The sequence below is a fragment of the Pseudochaenichthys georgianus genome, chromosome 3, assembly GCF_902827115.2.
Source record: "Pseudochaenichthys georgianus chromosome 3, fPseGeo1.2, whole genome shotgun sequence".
Taxonomy (NCBI): domain Eukaryota; kingdom Metazoa; phylum Chordata; class Actinopteri; order Perciformes; family Channichthyidae; genus Pseudochaenichthys; species Pseudochaenichthys georgianus.
In genome coordinates this window covers 35822512-35850241 of record NC_047505.1, presented here as the reverse complement: position 1 = coordinate 35850241, position 27730 = coordinate 35822512, and the positions used below count along the sequence as shown (strand labels likewise).

The following is a 27730-nucleotide window of genomic DNA, read 5'->3' as shown; positions in this document are numbered from 1 at the left end:
GCCTACTGCGCCTTCTTGCCAGAATTCCAGTTTAATATAACTCACCTTGCGTGGATTGTGAAACTCTGTAGTTAATACTTTTAACATTTAAAAAAAAATGTTGTCGTTAAACTCTCAGGCTATGATTAACGCAGTTATATAAGCATGCAAGTTCACACATGTCAGACCGTGTCCTTCAATAATCTTTACACAGTTTATATTACCACTATAGTAATTTTTTGGATTTGGCTTGTTTTTATTATATACAAGTGTTTTTAATATCAGTGTTACCTCAAGAAAGCTGTTGACAGTCCCGGGAAAATCCATGGACTTTTCCTTGGATTCTTAAAGGGAATTTGTATACTCTTGTATTCCACACCAGATCCTTACCTGAACTATTATCCAACTCGTTGGAAGGTATGGTGTTTGTTAACCTACTTTTCACAAAACAAAGACATAATAAAGTCAATTTGATGTTTGGGACCTTCATGACAGCTGTGAATATCACATTGACGCTCTGGGTTCAATTTAAAGATTAAGGCTGCGGCCACACGAGGACGAAAACGGCTAAACGCATAGGATTAACGCAAACGCAATCGCAAAAAAGCTTCTGTCCACACGCAATAGTCATCCAGATAGTGTCTGTCCACACGAGACCGCTCCGTTTAGCTACAACCGCTGGAGAAGCTGCAGTACATATGCAGGAGCCTGTAGGTGGCGCTGTAACTCCCTCCACAAAAGCAGCGAATAAGCATGGTTGTCATGGTTGCCCTTCTGTTTATTCTCCGCGGTGGGGGCCGAGGGAACCGGGCAGAGTTTTTCGCCAGTCAGTGTGTATTAAAGTTGAAATCTTCCGGACAAAATTATAAAAGTGCCGGTCAAAGGTCTTCTTTGTTATTTATTGAGCTTTAAAACAAATGAATAACGACTCTATATAATATAATGATAAAATACACGGAGACTCTCTTTTTCCTCCCTCTCTTCGGACAGCGTCAGTGTCTGTCTCATGCAGCAGCTGATCCAGTAATGAGTGACCCGGCCGACTGTAAAAATAAACATATTTATAACTAGTTTAGGGAGTTTGAGAGGTAATTAAAATAGCTAAGGGTGATGATCTGACTTGAAGTGTGTGTTTTGCTGCAGCGGGAGGAGCTGCAGGTGAGCAGAGCTGCGTGTCTCCGTCCTGTCAGATTAGACTTCACTCGCGTTTAGGTCCATATCGAGAGAAAGATAAGGGTGCAGTTTACTTTGACGTGGGGGTGAGCAGCAGAGGTGGGGAGAGGCGGGGCTATTGCCTCATCATTATTGCTGTAGATGTTGCACAAACAACTGTAGCATGGTCAATAGCGTCCGGAGCACGATAGCAACTCTGCGATCCGCCATTGTTGTTGTTGTTGGTGGCGAAACACTTCAGCACTGGCGCGGGGTAAGCGGAGGTGAGCAGAAGAGGTGGGGAGAGGCGGGGCTATTGCGCAATCACTATCAGTGATCTGAAAATGTTCGGATAGGGCGCACACTCCCGTTTGACCCCCCAGAGAGCTGCGTATGCCTTTCTATCCACCTTGGGACCCGTTATCGTTTCCTCAGTCGTTTAGTGCCGTATTCGGTCGTCCTCGTGTGGCCGAACGGTCTATATGACACTAAACAGTAACGCAAACGACCAAATTCGTCCTCGTGTGGCCGCAGCCTAAAGCTGAGAGAATGAATGTGACGGGATAGATTTTAGAAAAGGAATGTCCCATTCTCTGGAGGGTCCTTTTTATTGGCCTCTTTATGCATTTCTGTTATCCTAGTTGCATGTGGCGAACTGTCCGTATGTTTTTAATCAATGCTGTGTTTTGAAATAAACCCAAGTGTTCGCCCTGGAATGAACACATCTTCCTGAGGGACGTTGGGGGTTCAGGGGAGTTGTCCTTCTCAGTTTGTATCTTTGAACTAAAAATACATCTTGTAGTAGGTCCTTTATCAGGTGTTACATTTCCTACACATGTGGCATTTATGAGGCTCAAAATCTTGAATAGGGAAGTTTGCAAATGTTCAATCCTTTCCTGTTTCACTAGACTTTTTCTTTTAAATTACTGTGGTCTATCATAGTCATCTAAAAATATCTATCTCTAAAATGAACCATATGCGTCGGGTATTGCATAACAGATCGACAAAGGGGAACTAGAAGTGTTGGTGACAGTGGGGAAGCGGTGTTGAGGAATGGGATTTTAGGGGAGATTCCACCTCAGCCGAGTGCCGGAGCCACGCTTTGACTCAGTACATTCAATCACTGCAACCACTTAATGTTATTTGGATTACTGCACTGTTATGGTTAGTTTGTTGACAGTTTTGTTTCTTGTATTCATCATACTCACCTTGAGCTAAGGAGATGGTTGAGAGGATGAGGTGGGTGGGGTGTTTGTGCGCCAAACTGCTCCACTGGCCAGCCGTCTCTGGTTGCTTTGTCCGCCGCTCATCCTGCAGACCTGATAAAGCAGGAGCTCTGGGCAGGCGGCACACCATTGACCTTCTCCCCTTTAGCCGGGTCCTCTGCTCCCTGACACCTCTCTCTCCGTCATTGTGTTGTCAAGGAAGAGGGAAGAGGAACATTGAAGTGCACGTGTACTGCACATCTGTTGCAAAGTTTTCCATTCCACATTGTTTTTGCCCTCAGCCGCTGCTCCATGTTTTCGTCTTACGGTCACTATTATTGTGTAGAAGTTTAGATGAGGATATAGGTGGATTTAGAATTTGTGTTTCTATTATCTGCTTTACATTTTAGATTGTCATTTTATGTATGTGTTTTGTTTGGTATATTATTTATTTGATGAACATTTACCAAACAGAAAGCAGTACATTATAGTCAGGAGAGTGTGGATAGAGTTCCATTTTCCTGTCCTTCCCTTTAGATCAGGGGTGTCAAACTCAAGGCCCGGGGGCCAAATCCGGCCCGCGACTTCATTTTATGTGGCCCCACAAGAGCTTGCAAAGAATATAATATGTTTTTTATACGGTTACATGGCGATTTACAGAAGCACGTTGCCCATGGAGCACAATGCATCTCAAATCTTTTTTTCTTCTAAATATGACTTTTTTCCCAGAATTTGCCCTTTTCTCAGAAGTGACTTTTTTTTGAAAATGTCACTTCTTTTTTATTTAGCTTTTATTTTAAAATCATTTTGTAACATTCTCACTGAAGAGACTTGCAATTATTTGCCCTTCTGCTTTCAGACCGAGTTAATTATGAAGTTATTACCCTATCCGAAAGTAATCCAATGCAGAGGCAATAATGTAATATAATACATTATTTTATATATATTCAATATTTATATATGTATTTTTATATAGTCTTACAGTTACAACCAGCCCTTTGAGTGCAACCATAATGCGAATGTGGCCCGTGATGAAATTGAGTTTGACACCCCTGCTTTAGATCATCCTTTCTCAGATCCGAGAAAAACTGCTAAGTCTACGCTCATTTTATTACTGGAGAGCGAAAACATGGAACAGCTTTGTGGCTGATTTTATTGGTGTTTTTAACCCAACCAAATTATTAAGTAAGCTCCTCTCTAAAAGGATTTGTGGGATTCAGCTCAATTGTGGTAGCGGGAACACTTTAAAGGTTTTATGATCTTTTGCAATGTGTTTGCATTCCCTAAGGACTGGACTTTAATGTTTGGGTCATAATAAAAACAAAGAATTCCTGTTTCCAGTCATGTTTCAGCTGCATAAAACATGACTGACATAACCGAAAGACAAAGCTGACTTTAAAGAGACTGTCCGTCTATTTCTCCTGAGTCATCTTCGGTAATTCTGCTCCAGTTATATCTGGCCTGCGGCAGCGTGACCGGGCATTAATCTCTCGTCACGGTGTAAGAATGCAGCCATGTTCTGATCAGGCAAAGCCTCTGTGTGTGGAGTTGTTTCTTTTATTTTTATTGGTGCTGCGCTTCTGCTGTGACGATGCTCAGCAGGTCAGGCTGCAGATCCAGTGTCAGTGGCTGAGGAGGTGAAGAGTGCAGTTGGTTGGGAGTCAGTCATACCAGGGTGCAGCACATGATGGGATGCAGAGGGGTTTCTCGCCTCTGACATTAATAGAGCGAGTGTGTCCCAGAGTTCCTTTGTCACTTGACTACGATCTTTTTTAGGAACAGGAGATGTCCTTTCTCTCTGCTGTGAGTGTGTGTGTCCTGTATAATCACTATGTTTCCTACATGTTGACCTTTGCACCTGTCGTACAACAGTGGATTTCCATCATGATCAATACAGCTTGTTTCTGCCACTGGTTTTCACATCTTTGTTCAAATTGCTAAAACGAAATCTAAAACATCACATCTTTATCCATTCTGCCTCCTAGGACTAGTCATGTGTTTATATTCACTCTAAATTCTAAGTTTGACTGAATTGCAAATTACATAATTTTACAAGTTTAATATCTCTGTTTACAGACGGTTGTGCACAGTTACATTCAACATGATAAACACCATTTGCAGAGAGCTGCATAGATGTTCCTGCTTTTGCAAAGGTTATAGAAACTGCAGTGCAGATTCTTTCAAATAGTTTATTCACAAGCAAAACCCCAGAAATGAATAAACACATTTGTGCAGATTATGTCTACCTGCATGTGCCATCCGACCTCTGCAGCTCATCCAGAATGCAGCGGCTCGTCTGGTCTTCAACCTTCCTAAATTCTCCCACACCACTCCGCTCCTCCGCTCCCTCCACTGGCTTCCGGTGACTGCTAGAATCCACTTCAAGGCACTGGTACTTGCATACCATGCTGCGAATGGATCTGGCCCTTCCTACATCCAGGACATGGTTAAACTGTACACCCCAGCGCGTGCACTACGCTCTGCATCAGCCAAACGACTCGCTGCACCCTCGCTGCGAGGGGGACCCAAGTTCCCATCAGCAAAAACACGTGGGTTTGCTATCCTGGCTCCAAAATGGTGGAATGAGCTCCCCATTGACATCAGGACAGCAGATAGCTTACACACCTTCCAGCGCAGACTGAAAACTCATCTCTTTCGACTCCACTTCGAGCGATAGAACTGTTAACAAAGCACTTGTATACTAATAAAGGGCTGGCTTACCTAAAGCCAGTTGAGTAGCACTTGAAATGTTTTAGCTCTATGAAACCTGATGTACTTATATGATTCTGTTTTCTTCAAGTTTGTATTTTGTTGGTCGAACGCACTTATTGTAAGTCGCTTTGGATAAAAGCGTCAGCTAAATGCAATGCAATGTAATGTAATGTAATGTTGCATAAGGATTCATTTTGTCCTTATTAGATCTGGCTATACCAGTTGAGTCAATCATTCATGTTTTTGTTAGACAGGTGTAAGTTGTGTGTAAAATGATGTCAGAAGTCTGCCTGGATGCAAAGGTCCCTGAATAAAGTGAAGTTTACTCGACACTGAAGTGTCTTTGAACCTGCGCCAGCCCTCAAGTGTTTTTCAGCAGACCTACAGGCGAGACAGCCCTTAAAGGAAACACTGATTTCATATTAGGGAAGTCAATTAATTCAACCCTCACGTGCATACACACACACAGAAAAACAACATACACACACAGGATGTTATATCTCCTGTGATCGCCAGGGGTATACAGGCCCAAAGGTCTTTTTTTAACAACAATGAATGGCATAGTTGGAATAGTTTGGGACAGGATCACCGTTATCTACACTCGTCCTTGAGTCCTGTATCAATACACACATGTGCACACACACACCTCCCCACAAAGCACGTTTAACATATTTCCTGCAAGCTATTGTGTCTGCTGGAAGATAGGGCCTCCTGGTCCGAACCACCAGGTTAAACACGCCACCATTCCTCTTTCCTCCCCCCCTGTTTCTCTCTTCCTCTTATATACATTTCTCCCTCTCTCTTTCTCTTCTTCTACTTCTCTCTTCCCATCTCTGTTTCTGCTCAAGAGACGCTAAATAGTATATTTGTCTTTGGCTTCAGACGGATCCATCAATCCATCAATCCATCTGTTTTTGCCCTCACCTAGTCCCCTCTCTTCCTCCATGTGTCCGGTGATCCCGAGTAACCCCTGAGGAGCGCTCTGAAAACTGTTTTCAGAGCTCAGTTGGGCCTCCAGCAAAAGCAGAATGAGACGAGACACAAACACCCATCCCTCTCACCAAATGCCTGCCAGCCGCCAGTGTTTTGTCTCCCAGCTAATTAATAACTTATTCATTTCTTTACACTTGTCATTTTCTTTCTTTGTTCTAAACCCATCCTCCAGAGGTTTATTTTATTAGTGGCTTTTAAAGTCAAATATGTATAGGAAAACATTATTGTTTTTGTTCTGGTTGTGAATTAGGACATATTTGTGAAACTATAACATCTATTTATTGATAAACTACATGTGTAGAACATTGTGTCAGCTGTTGTTTTGTTCCACACATGCAGATGTTGTGTCAGGATTGATTATCATGACTCACGCTGGTCCTTTGAGACTTTAACTCGTTAGACATGCTTTTTCTTATGGTAACAATCTGCTAAAAATGGCTCTTCTTGGTTTCTGAACAAACAGTGCTTAGAAACATGAATAATACGTTTCACCAGAAATATTTTGGATTCTCTAGGTTGTGGAAAATCACAATAGTTTAAAAAATAAATAACGTCTGCTTCTATAATTTGTCAAAGCTCAGCCAATTAGAATTTAGAACATGTCTGTCCATGGTTCCGTTCCTCCTCAAGTTTCTCCCACTTTTTTCCCTTTAAAGGGTTTCCCAGTGTTTTTCCAGATCTGAAGCGAGGGTCTAAGGACAGATGGTGTTGTATGCGGCACAGATTGTAAAGCTCCATGAGGCCATGTTGTCCTTGTGGTATTGGGCTACATCACAAAACTGTCTTTGGTTGATTGAAATTCCAATTCGGCAGGATATATTACTTTATGATTCTCTCAGTTCACCTTTATTTGATCTCCTGTACCAAAGTGTAATCAGCTGGTATGTAGCTTTAATCCGATTTTTCTTTTTTTCTTTTTTTGTCTCATTTAAGAGGTTTCCTCTTCGATTTTACCGTTAACGAGCTCAGGCAGTTTGTCCTGGCACCTCCGCTGATGACTTTCAAGGAAAATAAACACTGAAAATGTCACTTCCTGCTCTGATGAACAGACGTACAGTAATTACCCCACTGAAACAGGACATCCTGTCAACGCTCTCTACGGGGGAATTAGGATTAGACCAGTTACAGTAATGTGCTGTCGATGTCCTTTCCATTTATGGTTTGAATGTGTTACCAGCAGAAAGTCTCAGGGGACATAACAAACCACACGGCTTTTAACATCTTCAAATCTTTGACCATCTCAATGGAAATGTTTTCTCTAAAATGATTAGAGCTTAGGTCACAGTAACACCACACTTTGTTTTGTGAGTTGCCCAGAATGATTTTGTAATGCATATTTTCAAATCAAATCGAATGAAGTTTTATTTATATAGCACATTTTTAAAACGATTTTTGGTCGAGCCAAAGTGCTGTACATACAGTAAAAATACTTTGCAATAAGGACACTTTACAACAAATACAACAGCAGTTTGTGCAGAATATCAGTATGAGAAAACGACATATATATATATAAAACATATTTGAGGATGAGGAGCCTGCAAAAAACAAAAACATATTTTGTTTTAAATCTTTTCAGTTCAGCCAGCCTGGAGGTTGGAGGCTGTCGAGGGATCGGAAAGCACCCACCTTCTTCACCGTTGTGCTGACAGATATCGAATCAGACCGGCACTACTGCTCCTGCCTCACTTTCTACGAGGCTGAGGTCAATCTGCAGGTAGGACTGCAACACACACACACGCACACACACACACACACACACACACACACACACACACACACAACGGCTCATTCGCAGGTGAGTACTTTCGAGAAGTGAACTGTTCTTGAAAAACGTAATCCTTTCCAGCATCACATTGAGCTGGAGCTTCTCCCAGAATTCAGAGGTTTAAATGTTTCCGTTGATCACACGGCCAACACATACAATCACAGCCATAAGAGTCCCTGTCCCCCTGATGTACAGCTGCCTTAGTACTGTTTGAGTAAACCACAGGAACATACTAATAATGTGTAAAATGTACACAGGACGGCTCACTGCGAGGGAACATGGCTAACCACTGAGCCACCATGCATTACTCATTAATCCTGATGTAGTATATAACAGTTTGTTAAACAGCTGTGCATCACATCAGTGTGTGCAGCAGGCTCCTCATCCTCAATAAGAGGCTCCTCAGATCATCACAATGATAATCCTGCCTGTGTTTCTCAAAATGATTCGTCGAAGCCATCAGGATGTGGTGGCTGGTATTTTCTGTTTTCCATTTTCAGTAAATTGTTCTTTGGCAGTTTCTTTTTTAACTTGTAGGAAATGTAATTCGCCTTCAGAATGTGGAGGCATTAGTAGAAAACAAAGGCTGCTAATAAATTGTGAGCTGGCTGAGTGATGCGTGTATAAAGGAGAGGAAGGGCATGTCCTCCCCCCCGGGGCTTTTCATTTGATTTACTCATGCATACAACATTGTGTTTGATTTCACATTAGTGGTCAAGGCACAAATGTTCAGAAATCCCATAAATTATTCGCAACAACACATTTATTTGGATGGAATAATTGTTATACCTATGACTGATCCCGTTAATGTCCCTCCCTGCCAAAACTCACAGAATACCAGGCTAATTGTTTCACTGTATTCTCCTTAGAGGCCTTAAATGACTCCTGTTGCTCTGCCCGCCGTGACTTCACATCCTTTGGCATATGGAAGGCAGTCACAGATTACTTTCCAGTGTGATTCTCAAAGTTAAATTCGAAATGCAGCTGTTTACTAGAAATATGTGTCAACCTTCAGAGGCACTTTGGTGAACTTTCAGAATCAGTGTTGTATTAGTTGATCCGTTCATCATTACTTCCTCATCTCGGCTTGTTGCGTGACTCAGACAATAATGACACAAACATTCCTCTGATTGCACAATTTATTTTATATAAACTAGTCAGAGGAGAATGCATTTAGAACAAAGTGTTCATCAAAGAAAGAAATGAACTGTAGCTGCGTGTATTTGTCGTGATGTTTTAGTTTTGATGGCACCTTTTTAAAAGGGAGAAGCTTTTCATGACATTAAATGATTCTATTCTTAACCAAAGATAGCTGGTCGGTGCCTCAGCTCTAGGCCTGTGTATGGAGACAATCTGGTGTTGCAATACGTATCATGATACAGATGTAATTATTTAGTATATTGAGATACTGAAAGAAGGGCTACATTGCAATTTAAGAAAATCTAATTTAAGTTCAAATGTCCTAGTATAAATAACACTATGCCAAATTTAAAAAAAATACTTTTTATTAAATCAGAAAGTGGGATCTGTGTTCCCTGGTCGGTTTTCTGTCCTCACACAGGCTCATCCGTGAGAATATGAGTTATCATTAACACCAGATTTAGATTATTGGCCTAATGTTTTTGATTTTGTGTCCTTCTTGACTGTTAACACATTGCAACATAAGTTTAAAGACACATTTCTTTCAGATTTGAATGAAAACATCTTTGCCTCAATAAGAAACACTAAATATACTCTTTTTTTTTCCTTTTTTTTTTACTAATGTTTGTTGTATTTCTACTTCGTCCTTTTGTTAGTGTAAACAGTCTTGTGCTTTCACACACTGCTGGTTTATAAAAGGAGAAGATGCCCTTATCCCTGGCTAATGTGCACTGCATCATAATTAGATGAATACATCTGGAGAATATGTATTGTGTTTTGAAATACATAGTTGTGTTTGTGTCATGGTTCAAATATCTCAGTTTATGATATGTTTGTCTTTACCAAAAACACACTTAACCAACACACGTGGCAGCTTTTTGTCATTTTAATGCTGTGTTATTAAGACTTATATTTCATAAACGTAATCTTTTTTTGTCAGCCTCGTTTTAATTATTAGATTAGGGTGTTTCTTCAAAATAAACACACCTCCTGGTTTCAGTGTATGGCACTGGGGAGTCCAGACAGGCAGCAGAGGAATGTATTGTGTCTAATAATTGAACCAAATCCTAAGAATAATGTTAAAATCTGACCAGCATTCTGAATGGGATATTTTGATCCCTGACTCCATGTTTCTGAGATACTGAAGCACTTATGGCATGTTTTCACTGGCTGGGGAAATAAACCAGATTGTGATAAGGGCTTTATTAGGAATGAGCACTGGGAGGTCAGAGTATCAGTGCTCCGATAGCCCCTGAGGATCCACCACAGAGACTATTATAACCAGGTCGAGGCTCCCGACCGAGAAGCCTGTCTGGATTTGGGGAGACGTAGATAACATGTTAGATTACATTGCAAAAAATACTTTACAGGGTTCCTTTGATGTGGTGTCTAGTAAAATGTGCACTGATAATGCCGGCATTGTAACGCTAAATATCTAAATGCAGTTCTCTTTAACAGCATAACTCTGCTTTCCTACTGTTCGTTGTTCCTGCTTAAATGTATGCCAACGATTGCAAGCTTTAGAGTACTAATACATTTAGAATAGAGGTGGTTTTAAGACATGTAAGATCTACAATAAATACACTTGTTTCAACATCACAACGTTTTTTAGCATATTTTGTATTGTCTCAGATGTTTTGCATTTATTAGTTTTTTATGTTTGTGGGGGAGGAAACAACATAATAATAATAATAATACGTTTTATTTCGAGGCGCCTTTCAGGACACCCAAGGTCGCCTTACAGTGCATTTAAAAGTTAAAACAGCTAACACATGAATCTTCTAAACTCTTTGGCTCTTCTCCATTCATATAATGTTGTCTGTTTGTCAGCGAGATCTTGTATTAACCGTATCAAGATTTTAGAAAATCTGTGTTCATTTAATGGCTCCAGTAGGATGAACAGCAGACCTACATGGGGACAGATGGTGAAATGAGATAAAGCATAATCCAACTTTTAATAATGTGTTTCCTCTCTGGAGACAGAAGATTTTTTTTGATGCTGTGACTTTTTCTTCAAGAGTTTCACCCTGAATGTTTTTGTTTTGTATGACAAATTACTTTCAGTTCATCCCTTTTCATGACCCACCTCTCAAGTGAAACACATTGAGTGTAAGGAATTGGGTGTCCATCCATACAAATTTGAGCAACGTTGTTAATTAAACTGCATTTGAGCATACATTACTCTACTGAGCACTATGTTGGAACACATCTTTTATTTTTCCTTGAACATGAGGATGTTTAAGCCCCTGTCACACTGTCCCGAAATTGACAACCGATGGACACACGATAAAGGAAATGTTCAAATTTGGCTGTGATCGTATCAACATCGGGCCATTCATGAGGGCATCTTAAGCCATCGTATGACCGCCGGTGGAGTTTCTCAGGCTCCGGCAGCAACTTCGTGAGCGGCAACTTCGTAAGGCACTCGTGAGGGCATCTTGTCAAATCGTGCCATCTTCGTGTTATCATCGGTGCATTCGCCCTCACTCTGATCGGGGCGAATGCCCGATGGCACCGATGATAACAAGATGCCCTAACGATGGCCTTACGACGGGCAAAATTGACACACGAATTCAACACGAGAATGAACCTTCGCAAGGTCCTTCGGCTATTTTTTGGCATGCCAAAGATTTTGCCACCGCTCACGAAGTTGCTGCCGGAGCCTGAGAAACTCCGCCAGCGGTCATACGATGGCTTAAGATGCCCTCACGAATGGCCCGATGTTGCTACGATCAGAGCCGAATTTGAACATGTCCTTTATCGTGTGTCCATCGGGTTGTTTTATTGCACAACAAAATCATGTAAACATATTATGTAAATAACCCAATTTGTGTTCTGTGAAACTGAAAAGGATATAATATATTATTTTGAAGGCGAGTTGACAGGAAGTTGTTGTTGCTATGGAAACAACAAAATGAAGGAGAAAATGTAATATTTTCTACATATAAAGACGGAGAAAGTAAAGTACAAAGTCTGAAGATATCAGTACAGTATCATAGTACTGTAACATAATTGTTTTTGGTACTTTCATTGCAGTTGTATGTCTTAAATGTAATGTAAGTGTTGCCTTCGTGTGTGGTTCGGGGCCATCTTCGTGCGAAATTCACAATTCCATATTCGTGTGTCCATCGGGTGTCAACTTCGGGACAGTGTGACAGGGGCTTAGTTCATGCCAGACGCGTGCTGGACAGTGTGATGCGTTTGAGGCACATGATGTATTCACAGGCTAAAGCAGGAGCTCGTGAGCTGGCATGCTCGACAGTGCATACACGGTCTCTACTCCACGGCACTGTGCTGAACTCTTCAACTGAAATAGCTTTTCTTTTTTTCTATGTTTCAGGGATCAAAGAGTATTGAGGCTGATGGGGATGACGATGAAGGGGCGGAGGAGAATGGCCTTATCCAGCCAGCTCAAGTGTTTGCCCCAAAAAGTCTCATTATCGTGTCCAGGCTGGATTATCCCGAAATATTCCGGGTAATAAGACGCCACATGATTACATCTTGATTAGTTTTATATCTTGTGCAGAAGAAATACAAATCACGGCTTTCATGTTTCAGCTCTGAGATGACGCTTATCTGCTTTGTACTGTCTGCTAAAAAGGCCTGAGTTTGCTAAAGTGTAAGCACACAATTCAGTAAAGTAAATGAGACATAAGCACCTCTGAGCTTTTCATCACAGACTCAGTAGATCACAGTCATGAAGGTTCAAGGTCAACCTTGCTATTAATGTTATTCTGTAGGTGCTTTTAGAATTAAGCTGCCAGACATTACCTACAGTACATGTTACAGGCCATGTGTTTAAACGAGCTGTAATATTGCCATCTATGAAGAGTACTTATCCTCTGTATGTTCCCATGTGTAATGTTTTGGTTTTGTCCTTGCAGGGGTGCTTAGGGCTGATCTACACGGTGCACATCGATAACCTGAGCTTCCCTTTAGAGGGTCTGGTGTCCAACCTTTTCACATTCCAGGTTCCTGTTGCTGGTGGATCCCAGGTGAGTCTTCACTGAGGCGAAGCTTGTCAAAGTACCAGAGTCGGTAAGAAGTCTCGCTGCTGCTCGCCTGTTTTTAACGGGGCGACAGGTCAAGGTCAGATGTCCAAAATAGTTATGTCAGTGCTGTCTGACTGTGAGGCAGTGATTGTTAGTGGAGGCTCGATGTTGCAGATACTAAAGTGATTTATGCTGTCTGAGGGCAGCCAATCAAGACAGTCGTGTTCAGACGGTGCCAGAGATTGTTGTCCAGCCACAGGCAGTCATTTTTGTCTAAAAGATATTTGTCATGTTTTCCATCACTTTGCGTGGAGCAAAATACCTCTGTCTAGATTAGGACATCAGCGCCTTTAAATAGTTTTTATGACAGATTAAAGAAATATATATTTAAAATGATTTACATAGCGTTGGTCGGAAAGTGTCAGAAGATGAGGCTTTAAATGCTGTGATTACTTACTTACACCACATGAAAAAGCAACCCGAAGCCAAAATGTGCTTCAATCTTATTAAACTATTAAAGTACATGTACTGCCACTGGGGAGAGGTCCTCATCACTCGGCTTTAAAAGACAGCTAATGTGCTGTAAGAGGGAAACATGTTGGCTTGTTCCCCAGCAAGACGCCACTTACTGTAGATTGCGTGTCCTTGAGTCTGGCTCCAGACAGATAGCAGTGGAACAGACTAATTTGTCAAAACAGCACCTAGTTAAACACCTGGGTATGTCAAGAATTTAATGATTGGAGACCTTGAGATACCTCTTGTTTTTCTCTTAACTAAGGAACTTCACATTTACTACTTGCTACATCCAGAACGTCAGTACCGCCGCCCACTTTAAACTTCCCAGCAACAGGGATGGGACAATATAGCATTGGCAAAGATAAGTTGATCGTGATGAATTTCTGTTATTGGGATAATCGTGCATACAAATGCATGCACAAAGCTGTCAAACTTGCTTTCCTGCTGGAAGAGTGAGAATAGAGAGTAATTCATGACTACCTAATTAAAGAGTGTTTATTTTTCAAACAAAAAGGGACTAAAAAAAGTCCTAACTTTGAAGCAAAACAATGATATGTTTCTGTTTAAGTTAGAGTGATTTTGGTTGGTTGTTACCATACAATACCATTTTAATAACATGTAATCGAGGTTGTCTTTGCAAAGATTTGTATAATTCAGTCGTGCAGCTGCAGTGTGAAGCACAGAATAACATGTTCCTTCTTCATGTGATACTGCCACAGCACACGCAGCTATAAATCTCAATGGATGACTTTCAGTCGATGTGCTGCTCGGCTCTTTAGAAGTGAATGGCTGTAGACAATTTCCACAGCTGACCTTTCCTGCTTTTGTTTCTCTTTACAGAAGCTGTTCAGCCTGGGCGCGGGGGACCGGCAGCTCATCCAGACGCCGCTGAACGACACGCTGCCCGTCACAAGCAAAAGTGTTGCTCTCCTCTTCCAGCAGCTGGGTGGGTCCACGGCTCTTTAAAAAGACTGCTAAGTAGTGATCATGAGTCAGGCAGATTTATTCAGGCCATGACTTGTTTGTGAATCTTTAACTGTATCTCAGCCCTTGCTGCAGTTTGTCACGTCTACATAAAGTCCTACTTTGGTGTTCAGACATTTTGTATTGTTATAATCTGACAGTTCTGACGCTCGGAGAACATTATTCTTATTCATACTAGCGGCGTAATCGTCTTAGTTGCTTTAATTAATCCCGTCTTAATCCGTTCAGGTTTATTGAGGCTCTGTTGTGCTTTGCTAATCATGTGGTGATAAACACAAGCACAATAGGACTTTTACCAACGGGGGAATTTCGCAATGAGAAACGATTATATGGTATTCTCTTTGTTCTGTAGAGTTTCTGTCGTTTTATCTGGGCTGGAAAGAGCGCATGACGAAGATTTGATTCAGTTTACTGGTTTCACGTTGCCTTGTTTGCCCAATATGTTTACAGTTAAGACTGTTAACCATTTGCTAAGGTCATACGTGCTTTGTCCAAGATGTAACATGCCTGATTGATCATGACTCATGGTGTTTGGAGATTGTACCTATCACTTTCCTCAGACTTTCAAAATCACAATTTGGCATAAATAATAATATGAGCTATTGTGCAAATGATATACTTTTAAATTAAATATAATTCACCTGAAATGTGATTTGTAATGGAAAGTTGGCCCTCATTTATCCTCATTTGATTAGAAGAATGTGATTCATACCAGAATGGATTTTATTTCCTGAGTATATTAACACCATCCTCTGTTTGTTTGGACAATGTGGTGAGCATGCACATGGGGGGTACTCGCACGATACACATGTGATCAGTGTTATGTGGAAGTCATGCACTTGTTGCCAAACTGGATACACAAAACAAAGCAAACTCCACACAAAACCCAGCCATGGGTCAGCCTGTCAATACACATAAGACTTTAGTTTAGTGCATTCAGTTTTAAGGATCTTCTATTGTCATTCTTCTAAAACAGGCATCACAACAGCAGGCAGTGTTGGCCTGGTCCATGTAGGCTACAAGAGAAAAACATGACAATTCTTAACAAAACAAACGGCACAGAGCAACAGTCTCTGATCCCCTATTATCTTATCTTGTTCTTCTGCAACCGGACGACAAAAGTGCTCACAATGCGACAACATTTTTAAACAATGCAGTGCAAAACAACATTAACAAAAAAACACAACTTATCCTTTTACTCATTTGTGTACACAATGGATTTTAACAACCAAAAACATATATTATGTAGCTTCTTAATTAATATTCGAAAGATTTCTTTAACTTTATTTTTCCTTTTGACCGAGCCCTTTTTGAACAAGCCAAGCTACTGTATGCTTATCAACTCCTGGCTATAAGGCTTATATTAAGTTTACCATAATGACACTGGTATCATTCTTCTCATCGAAGTCTTGGCAAACGAAACTTTATACTCATACTGCAGAGGGTTGAATCAGGACCATAGACTTGAAATGGCTCAGTCTATCTTCTGATGGTGTGCAGTTCTCTGTCTGTTGTCAGTCCTCCTGCTGTTTGAGCAACAAGTAGCAGATTGGAATATCTTGCTGTTGGCTTTATCCTTCATCCCACTTGAATTAAATGTGCACATATTCCTTTTGCACTGTGTAGCAAAACAAATGTTAGCAGGAATCTCCGATTGAGAGTCAGGCCATCATGGTGAAAGTGACGGAGTTAATCTTTTCTCCACCCTTAAAACATGTTCCTATACACGCTGACAGGAAGGTAAATGTCACATGTCAGCTCATCAGCTACATGTTAGCGTAGACAACAAGTGCATCATTTCCACTCATTAGGTCATCCTCATGACCAAATAAGGAAAGGCCAGTAGCTGTACAGGTCTGAAGATCACTGTGTGTGTGCACAGGTCAGCCAAATCACCAGACAGGAATGTGTGTTAAACATGTCACACTGCACAGGAAGTACATCCCACCCCCGCGATAAAACCGGCCATCAACAGCCCTGTTGTTTGTTGTTTGTTGCCTTTGTCTCTTCTGTTGTCCGGGGATGTTGCTGTCACTTTTTATTTAAAGCTCGGAAGTGCGTTGCTGTTTCCATAAGATAAGTAAACACCTGAACCTGAGGTGTGATTGCAAAACAGTGAAACGAGCGCTCTAATTTGCAGAGCATTTTACAGAATTTGAAGTTTCCATGTCTGTAAAAGATGAAAGAACTCATTTAGTTTGACAAGCCCGTTTACACTGAAAACTGAGATTTTGTTGAGGCTGGTGTTCAGTTTCCTGTTTATCACTGTGTGCTTCACGCAGGCAAACATCCAGACCCAGCGCCCCCAGTGGTGCGGATGTGTCTGCCAGGGTTCCTCTCTTTATCACTCCAATGTGTGATGAATGGCTCAGTTGATGGGAAACAATAACAGGAACTTTAAACTTAGAATTCTTCCTGATTGGAATTTGAAATATTATCTTTATACCGTATGAGAGTGTAATTTCTTTTGTTTTCACAGATACGTTTCCTTTAGGTTTATAGTCGGTGTTTAACATAAACTGACCCGTTTTTAAAGTGGAAATGTCTTGTTTTTGTCATCATGAGCCAGGAGGTTTTAAGGGGACACATGGCAAATTAGGTCAAATCAGTCTTATTCTAACTTTTTAGACCCAGTGGTGATCAGTGGAAGAATGCACTGTAATAGATTGAATTAATCTAAATCTTAAGAAAACTGAACAAATTTGAAGGAGCCAACATAATTTTGTTGGAATTTCTCAAAAATGCATAAACTGTTTAGTATTCCTGAAGACATGTTTTTGCCATGAACTGTGTAGAACAGAAAGGCGAGGCAGGCCTCACCTTTTACAAACAAAGATCACACTACAGAGGAATAATTTACAATGAAACTGAATGCAATACATTTAGTATTTATGCTCTCAAATAAAGGGTTATTTTCTGCCGCCATTTCGGAACAGACTTCATCAGCCAATGCAAATAGCACTGCAACTTTCTATATAAGAATTGTTTTATTCTGCATAGCATTGCAAAGAATTAAAAAAACATTTTCACAGAAGATTGTCTTTGAAGCTGGTTTGGATGTGAACAGAACTCCCAAATGAACAATGTGTGATGTAACGTGTGTTTTAAGTTTGAAATCCTCCACGAATAGAAACAAATGTTTGATGGATGATCTGGAACAATGTGGCTGTCACATTCCAACAAATACCTCATCGGTTTTGTTCTGTGTTGTTTTTCGTTTCAGGAATCCAAAATGTTCTGAGCCTCTTTTGTGCCGTTCTGACAGAACACAAGATTCTGTTCCACTCCACCAGCTACCAGAGGCTCGGAGAGGCGTGTCGCGCCCTGGAAGCACTCATGTTCCCCCTCAAATACAGGTAAACGTGTGTTTGAGCCCAGAAGTTGGGACGAAATTGTCATGTGATTTCCAACTAAAACTCGGCTGGTGTCATGCCTTCCATGGCATGATATTGGATAATAGACTTTGTTGATCATTGTATTCATTTCTAGAAACGGATATATCTGCTGGATAAGATTAAGATTAACCTCAAAGGGTTTTTCCACCCAATTTTCAGAATTCACTTTTACTAGAAGTGCCTGAGCACTTAACTTCCATCATCCAAGTCATTTCTCTCCCCTTTATGAGTGTTTTTCTTCATACAAATTGCTTAACACATTTACATTAGCTTTGGTAAATTACTCAACTAGTGAGACATGACAAACAAGAAAGACAGGTGAATAAACGGTGTCAAACTGTAAGATACACACGTTGAGACAATAGCCTGTTTCCAAAGCAGCCCTGTCATGTAGTAAGAGCACAGGCATGAGTTTGTATTACATCATTTTGATAAGAAGCACATCCAAGAGTTTTTCTGACTTTTGTAGTGAAAAAGTTTTAGCAGTTCTCTTTACTGTTTTTCAGCATTTCTTTTAGGCGTTCACATCCTGTGAAAAGAGAAACTGCAGTAGTCATCATTATGCTGTAAAAGTATTGTGTAGTAATTCTTATTTTGTCCATGTTGCACAGCTGTATTTACAGGAAGACGATGATTATAACTTTCCAAAGCTTGTAAATGATATCATGGCAAAATGTATGAATGTCATGAGAATGCCGCATGCCGTTCTTATCTTTATTGCTAATGTTTGCTAATCGTTTTAGATATGAGATTTCATAATAAAGTACATTTAAAAGTACCATTTTTGTTGCCCACTCATTTTCCCCCTTTCTTCCCCATCTGTCTTCCCAGTCTTATTTTTCATACATATTTATACTTGTGGTTATGTCTTCTTGTGTGTTTAGTTACCCGTACATCCCTATTCTGCCCTCGCGGCTGCTGGAGGTGTTGAGCTCGCCCACTCCCTTCATCATCGGAGTGCACTCCATGTTTCAGACTGAAATCCAGGATCTGGTGAGTGCAGATGTACTCGATGAACTTGCGGATCATAAATTGTTGAATTCTGTCAAACAGTTGTGAATTATTACCAAATATTGGAGCCTTTACAGTTATTTTATGTCCTAAAATGAAGGTTGCATTGTGATAGACTGGGACCTTCTACTGATCAGAGAGCCTCTTGGTTTCAGGACGTGTTAACGCACAAACATTAAGTAATGTGCCTTTCAACAAGATGTTTATTTAACTGGTTTCGGCTGAACTTTGTCAGGTATACGTGTCATGCCTCACAGTACTCCCTCCAGCTGCAAACTCAACACTTGACCTGTCTGTGTTTTATGTGTGTGCAACCAGTTGGATGTTATTATTGCTGACCTGGACGGAGGAACAATAAAGATTCCTGAATGCATCCAATTGTCCCCGCTCCCTGAACCTCTGCTACACCAAACACAGACTTCCCTCTCCCTGGTAAGCAACAACATGCACACACGCCCACAGTCATTCCACCATGTTATTCAAATAATCAAAGTATGATGACATTGGAAGTGAGCAAGCAAAAGTTAATTAATTCATGAAATAATTTAACTTTGAACAGTGCCCAAATCTGAAAGTAATATAGGGTTCTTCATACTCAAACATGCTAGGCGACTGCTGGTAGAATGAAAGTTCCTGCTTTCCTTTCTTAAGGAATTTAAATAGAAAACATTTTAGAAAAATATATGTGTCCCCTTTTTTCTGAATGAAATAGATTATTATCACAGGATTGTTCATGTGGGAAACATCTGCTTTTGTTTTTCTAAAACAAAATCCCTTCAAAATTCCTAATTTACTTAAGAGCTCGATTTGAATTGAAGCAAACATAACATGTCCCTACTGTTTAGTTTTACACACTTTTCAGCAAAACCATTACTTTCTCCTGAGTCCATGTGGACTGCCTAAATTCATATCAGATGCATTATCATATTCTGTATCCATGTAGCATGCCCTGTCAGTTCAAATCATCCTGGAGAAATATGTCCAGCAGATGAGATTTCCTAAATCACAAACAATTTAATCTGTATTAATAAAAGATACATGTAATTCTATCTTCAAATATTAACCAAAAGCAAACTGTATTCAATTAAAGATGCAGGACATCAAGCTCTCAAGTAAATAAGAGCTTATCATTGGATTTTACAGCATTTTTGTTCCTTCAGAAAAATGAAGCAGGATGCTTTTATTTTTGAGAAAACGTTTCTTGGAATTCTTTAATGAATTATCTTGTTTTGACTTTCTTTATTATTAAACCATGTGACACCTTTTATTGTATGCTGTATAGTGAGGTCACTCATAGTAGACAAGGCATGTTCACTTAAGTTGTTCTTGCAATTATTTCAATTTGCTCCACATAAAAGTGTGTGTTGAATCATCTCGAGAAAATCATCTGGAAACACATTTTTCTCCGTAGGTTTTGCACCCTGATCTGGAGATAGCAGACAATGCATTCCCTCCGCCTCGCACTGCCCCCTCCAACCACAAGTTGTTGGTAAGTCAGCATCACTATCACATGCCCTCCTTTCATTTGTGACTCTCCAGGTGAAGGCAATAATGTCCTCCTTATGTGGGAGAAGGGCATGACTGCCTTTATAAAAAAAAAAGAGGCTCTTATCACCTAAAGGGCAGCGTTGGAGTGACGGCTACCTTATACCCTCAAGACAAACAACATAGCAGTTGCATAATTAACTTATCAGACTGCATTTGTGGCATAGTTGTTTGATGATGTGTGTGTGTGTGTGTGTGTGTGTGTGTGTGTGTGTGTGTGTGTGTGTGTGTGTGTGTGTGTGTGTGTGTGTGTGTGTGTGTGTGTGTGTGTGTGTGTGTGTGTGTGTGTGTGTGTGTGTGTGTGTGTGTGTGTGTGTGTGTGTGTGTGTGTGTGTGTGTGTGTGTGTGTGTGTGTGTGTGTGTGTGTGTGTGTGTGTGTGTGTGTGTGTGTGTGTGTGTGTGTGTGTGTGTGTGTGTGTGTGTTTCAGGACAAGGAGGTGCGGGCCGTGTTTCTCAGGCTGTTTGCACAACTCTTCCAGGGCTACAGGTCCTGCCTGCAGCTCATCCGCATCCATTCTGAACCCGTTATTCACTTTCACAAGGTAAGATAACGACATGATGGAATTCCCAGTGGTGAAATTAACATAACATATTTCCAAAACCCTTTACTTTCCAGTATATGTGACCTTAGATTAAACCCCGTTTGGCAATTGCTCCGGAGCAAACATATTGTTCTTTTTTATCTGCCAAGAATGTTTAAACCCGGAGTCCAGAATTGCGTAGAAAGACTTGACGGATAAACCTGTCAGGGTTGTACAGAGTGTGTGTTTGTGTGTGAGCATGCTTGTTGTTTTAGATGTGTTACTGAGGCCCCCATGAGTTTTCCTGGATGCGATCCTGTTGTTTATGCAATCTTCAGACACAGTCCCATTACCTTGGGCAAGGCACGACAAATAGCCATATGAAACGTATTAGGTTTACATTTTTGTTTTGTGCCGAGGTTTTTGTTTGTTCTTGTCTGTGGTGTCTCCGTGGTAACCCCTCTGCACATCATCCTAAAAGTACCCCACATGGATCACATTATAAACAAACGCTCAGCTTAGTCGCCTGGAGTGGGGGAAGGTTGGAGTGAACTGCGTTTTATCTCCTCTTCCCACAAGCACAAATAATGATGCGTAAACTAAATTAAATTCATTTGCATGCGATTGTTTGTAACAAGATTTATATCCCTTTTTCTACATGCTTAAGAACTAACCCATGATTTTAACAATAAAAGATGCCGAAGTCAGGCCCCCCTGCAGAGATATTTTTGAACTTGTTCTAAAAATGACTGAGATCACTCGGCTTGTTTTTCAGTCTGCAGCATTTCCATATGCCCAGGATTACATTGCTCCCATCTGTGTGGGGTTGTAACTGATCTATTTCTGACATTCTCCAGACTGCCTTCCTGGGCCAGCGAGGCCTCATCGAGAATGATTTTCTGACCAAGGTTCTGGATGGCATGGCCTTCGCTGGCTTTGTCTCGGAGAGAGGTCCGCCTTACAGAGCCTGCGATCTCTTTGATGAGGTACAGTACCATGATGCTCCACTTAGCTTTTCAGTTGAAAATCATACACACACTAAAGCCACTACGGAAGAGTTTTAAATGTCACTACTCTATCAGTTGTGATTGTGTCCTCATTATGCTGCTTGGATACCTTTGAATGTATTTCCCCGATTATCCACCCCGTTAAAAGTGGATATTACTGTTTTATTGTGTGTCTTGTAGCTGGTGGCCTTACACACTGACAGCTTTAAAGAAGAAGAGATCACCCCTGCCATACTGCAGAAGCACATCAGATCGTTCTCTGAGCAGCTATACAGAAATGTAAGACTTCATGCCAATAACTACATCTCCTCTTTTGTATTGTTGTTGTACCGTATTAGACTTAAGCAACTCTGCATGTGTTTTGCTGTATCCGCTGTATGTACAGCTGTGAATCCTATTAATGCATGTTTTTCTCTGGTGGGTGTACTATAGGAAAACCCAAACCCCCACATGGCATTCCAGAAAGTGCCTCGGCCGTCGGAGGGGTCCCACCTGCGGGTGCACCAGGTACCCTTCCCCGTGTTGGATGACGAAAAGGTGGAGAAGATTCTGCAGGAGGCCGTGGTGAAACACAGCAGCGCGCCTCCTTCTATACGGCTGGAGAAGAAGTGTGTTGTACCTGCCGGACCCCCTGTCGGTACGGCCCACTCTGAACTGCTGTGATAAACAATACTTACTGATCTGAGGAGGCTTAACATACACGCAGGGTTTTGTTTACTTTAAGTCTCTCGCAGTTCTCACAGGTTTTTGTAGCAACGAAAAAAATGGAGTCTGAGGTTTGCATCAGTGGTAGCTTCAATGAATTTCCTGTTCTTCTGTAAAATATAGTTGTTTTTTATTTACTTTATTACGTCTGGTTCTAATAGGTTTACATCACTTATATGAAGTCATATTATTTTCTGTTCTCTATACCAGCGGTTTTCAAAGTGTGAGGGCGCCAAAGAGCTTCAGGGAAGGCGTGGCGTGAGAAAAAAATAACTAGAAACAGTGAAATCTAGCTAATTAACTTCTAACTTTATGCGAACGGCAACATGGATCGATTTTTATTGAGGAGACGGCGTCTGGCAGAAAACAGAGGAAGTATAACCACGATTATTTGAAGCTAGGATTTTCATGGACCGGTCCTGGCAGGGGCGGACTGGCCATCTATGTGTTCTGGTTCTGGAGAATTACAGAACGGCCAGTCGCCTGCGGGCCGGCTCGGTTGACAGCCGGCTTGGTTGACGGCCGGCACCGCCCTTTAATAATACTTACTTTGACCAAAAGCAAGTACCGGTCAAGGCTGCAGCCAGGGGATGATCTGCGTTTATTCCTGTCTACATTGCATCCCCGCATCATCCGCCTGTGCGCATTAAAGACGCAGACTCATTGTTCCCACTAAAGTAGAGGTGAGTGTAATAAGGAGGCAGAGTTGACGTTCAGTGTGTTGCCGGGAGCATATAAGGATTTATCCACGATGTTGAAAATGTTAAAAATGTTTAAAAAAATATGTTTAACACATAAAGATAAAAAGGTTTTAAAAAGTTGTTGTTTAATGTTTTAAGGACGTGACGCTACTCAGCCAATCAAATCGGTGCAGTCAGTGAGTCAGCACGATAGATTCAAACACACAGAGACGAGAAGAGAGAAACAGTCGGAGTCATTTCAAATGGCGTGCTCAAAAAAGAGAAAGGTAGACAGAGAAAACAGAGCATTTAATGACATTTTCTCTTACTGGACCTCTTTGAAATGCAATTGAATACCCCTGCATTATAGCAACAACAACAATAATAATTGGGAGGGGGAGCGCGGCTATTCTTATGTTCTCTGAGGGGAGGCTGACCTTCCCACACTTTGAAAACCCCTGCTCTATACCATTGTACACTTTTAGGATTATTTAGGTGGAGGCTTTGAATGAGCCCAGTGGGTTTCTCTGCCTCTTCCTGCACTGTATATAAATTGTAATCTGTAATGTTTTAATTGTTCAAATAAACCTAATCTGTTTTTCTGTATTCCAGTGTCCATTATGGGCAAGATTGGCTCCGTGTTTAACAGCGCTCGCAGGCTAGAGGTGGTGCGGGGCTGCATTTCCTTCATCTTCGAAAACAAGACCCTGGAGACTGAAAAGGTGATGCTTTATGTCTTTCATCAGGGGAGCCCATCAACCTTTAAACCAGCACATGATCTGGGGGCATCTCAGTGTTACTTCCCCCCAGCAGACCGTTATGGAGCTGTGGATCTCTCCACACCTTCATCATCCTCATATCTCACAGCTGCCACACACAGAAATAGATAAGGCCTGTAATCAAACACTCGTGGAGGCAAATCAGTTCCCGTGACTTGTTTATCGCCTCTTTAAGCATCTGCACTACACAAAGATGTCCTTCATTGTGTCCCCATGTACGTGATTCTACACAATATGCGTACAATGTGTTTAAAATGGGATCCTTGCCAGTTACTTCTTGTATCCCGCTGGCTTCATATCTGTATATAATTCAAACCTGCATCTCTGTGCAAAGAATGCATAGCATGTATCCTCTGAACCCCCCGTGAGTCTGTGTAAATAATTCGCTGCCAAATGGTCATCTTCCATACAGCAGGTCAGAGTAGTTCCTTGAAACACTATCTTGGTGCATAGTGTTAATGTAAAAAGTGAATGAATAACCAAATGAAATTACCCCGGTTTTATCAATGTTTCATAAAACAAGGGCCTGAAAATCTCAAGAAGCAAAGTTGTTTCCCATTCTTCACCCTCACTCACAAATTGCCCATTGTCTTCTTTCTGTCTCTCAGGTCAGGTCAGTGATCTTATTTTGGATCATTTGTATGCCAGTATCAGCAATGGCCATAGGCATTATCTTTTCAGGTCGTCTGGACGTACGTAGGGTGGCATCCTACTCTCTAGAACTCAATATTTCAGGGAATATTTTCAAATTCTACACAAATGTTCACTTGGTCAATAATCATGGTCACTGCAAAAAGATGTGTACTCAAGAATCTATATGACACTATGACAGTTTCACAGAAATTGAGGATAAAATGATGACATTTTAGACGGAGACGGATGTAAACTGCAGTTTTGTTCAACAGCCGGGTGGTTATTCTGTTTCATTTTCTAAAACCTCCTTTGTTCCACCTTCACAGACGCTGCCGGCTGCTCTGCGCGCCCTGAAAAGCAAGGCAGCTCGTCTGTGTCTGACGGAGGAACTGAGTCTTCACGTTCAGCAGAATCGCGCCATATTGGACCACCAACAGTTCGATTACATCATTCGTATGATGAACTGTGCCCTCCAGGTGAGTCACACGACAGAAAGACACAGACCCTTTCCTCTGAATTAGTACTGTGAACTGAAACATGTACAAAACTCCATGCAGCTATGTGTATATCATTGTTAGTATTTTAGAGAGAGAGAAAAAAAAACGTTGATAATCAAACTTAAAATATATGTATCAAGCATACATTGTTTGTAGCTCCAGCTTATTAAATTATATATTTCCTGCTCTTCTTTGTTTTATATCACTTTAATTATATAGCTATACTGTATAGGGTTTTGGACCGGTTTTGGACTGTTTTTTAGGATGTCCCCTTAGACTCTAGAAAACGCTGATGTCTCTGACTTCTGGCAGACTACACATTCAATTGATTAATATCTTTTTTTAATAAAAAATCTAACTATAAACCCATCCAATGCAAACAAAATATGTAATTGCATCATACCTTAGCATCTGCAGTTTCTAAGTAACCGTGTCCTTCCTGTCAGATGACACGGGTTTCATAATGCTGATAAAAAAATGAAAACCTGAAACTTCAAATCTTCTGATCCAGTGTGCTTAACCTAACTCTCAATCTTATTTCTTATTGTGCGATTCTTATAAGCATAGCAATGTGTAAGCGTGACAGTAGTACACCTGAACATGTATTGGAAAAACCTGTCCATCCTCTTCAACTTCTTTATTTATTTAAACAATCTGGGTAATGTGGTAAGACTCAGCCCCATATCAGTCAATATGTTTGTCTCTTGCTGGTGTCCTCATGCCTCAGCTACTTGTCAAAGTGAGTAAGTAATGTGTTTTGGTCCAGCTCATAAAAAGTCAGCGAGGCTTCACTCGACCGGAACAGCCAGCTCTTTATTGGTAGTTCCTCATGTTTTACTACCTTAAATCAGCCCTTTCTAAGGATTTAAATAATTTAAAGCAGTCCTCAAAGAGTGCAGGTTTTTATTGAATGACTTTAGATTCCAATCATTCCCCTGAAAGAAAGAAAATAAAGCTAATTAATCCCACCGTGTGCTCAGGCCAAGGACATTCGACGTGTCATTGACAAAATGAAGACAAGTGCCACTGTAAGGTTTACCTGGCAACGATAGTGGTTGGATTATTTTACGCGCATGCAGGTAGACGTGAAAATAAGAGCTTGTTCCCTTTTATGTTGCGAGATGTCTGACTTTGTTTCCAGGAACATAAATGATCAGCTCTGCGCAGTCAGTGGTTTGTCTGTGATGTGCTTTTGTTGAAAGCCAAAAAGTGGCGAGATGTCTGCATAAAAGCACCATCTCCTTTGCATGACCTATTTATTCAACACTTGAATTATGTTTGAAGTCTAAACTAATGCAAAGGTATGTTCTGTTTTTGTTGTTGCATTGTTGTGTCTTAAAATCAAATCCTGGTGGGATGGGTTCGAACCTTTTTTGAAACAGATTAGGGAGACTGTTTTTTAAATATTCAAAATTCTGTATAACAGGTCATTGTCATGCACATCTGGAAAAATGGAAGAAAAAAAGTGTGTGAGGGTTGTTTAATTTTGACAATTGTTTTTTTGGTTTGATCAGAATATAAGTTCCTGATAACATAACATCTTAACTTTAATATTTCTACAACACAAAATGAGTCTGTAAAGACCTACGTATTCCCTTGATTTCCTCTGGCGTTCAGCTAAGAAGCAGATGATCCACAGCCACACACCGGGAACATGATAATAATTGTACACATGGAGAAGAGATTTAAAGTGGAGTGCACTTTTGTCACAACATGGGGTAAAATATAGTCAGCCTTTTTCCAATTCCTTTTTTTATTTGTATATTTTGTATTGGCTGTAATGCATTCAGTTACTTGAAGAAGGGGGCCTCAGTTGTGAGGGATCTCTCATATAAGTGAAAGTAATATAAATAGTAATTACTTTCATATTCTGCGTGCTGTCCTTTCTTTCAACGCCCAGCCACGTAAGAACCGTGTGTGTGTGTGTGTGTGTGTGTGTGTGTGTGTGTGTGTGTGTGTGTGTGTGTGTGTGTGTGTGTGTGTGTGTGTGTGTGTGTGTGTGTGTGTGTGTGTGTGTGTGTGTGTGTGTGTGTGTGTGTGTGTGTGTGTGTGTGTGTGTGTGTGTGTGTGTGTGTGTGTGTGTGTGTGTGTGTGTGTGTGTGTGTGTGTGTGTGTGTGTGTGTGTGTGTGTGTGTGTGTGTGTGTGTGTGTGTGTGTGTGTGTGTGTGTGTCCTTAAGGCTTAAAGCCAGGGTGACCTACTCTGTAAAAAATGCTTCATGTGCTCTTTATAAATGACAGCATGATGCATCATTAGGACTTCTGGCGCCCATGTTGCTGCACATTGATTTTCAATGACATCATCATTATGAGGCCAATTACAACATTTATCGTCTAACTGTCAACTTCAGGCTTAGTGACAGTTCGGTTGTCTGGTTGTAATCAGTGTTCGCAGGGGAGCCTGCAGGAAGCGCTATGTAATGCAAAAATATGCAATAGGTGAAAGGTTAGCACATTAGAATCAGGTGGTACTGGACACTGTTAGTGCGTGCTCATTCTTTCTTGTTTTTTGTGATCAAAA

General features: G+C 40.9%; 1 protein-coding gene across 4 annotated transcripts in view; it reads left to right on the top strand.

The window, feature by feature from the left end:
• Positions 1–27730, top strand: part of sbf2 (SET binding factor 2) — a 96201-nt gene that overhangs the window by 26420 nt on the left and 42051 nt on the right. For all 4 annotated transcript variants that reach the window (XM_034111157.2, XM_034111174.2, XM_034111148.2 and 1 more), the window contains exons 3-16: positions 7618–7755; positions 12287–12421; positions 12831–12941; positions 14295–14400; positions 17662–17794; positions 18718–18826; positions 19163–19276; positions 20256–20333; positions 20818–20931; positions 21768–21896; positions 22098–22196; positions 22350–22554; positions 23915–24024; positions 25041–25190. In XM_034111157.2, the coding sequence (XP_033967048.1) occupies positions 7618–7755; positions 12287–12421; positions 12831–12941; positions 14295–14400; positions 17662–17794; positions 18718–18826; positions 19163–19276; positions 20256–20333; positions 20818–20931; positions 21768–21896; positions 22098–22196; positions 22350–22554; positions 23915–24024; positions 25041–25190 (1731 nt within the window). The remainder of the gene's footprint in view (positions 1–7617; positions 7756–12286; positions 12422–12830; positions 12942–14294; positions 14401–17661; positions 17795–18717; positions 18827–19162; positions 19277–20255; positions 20334–20817; positions 20932–21767; positions 21897–22097; positions 22197–22349; positions 22555–23914; positions 24025–25040; positions 25191–27730) is intronic.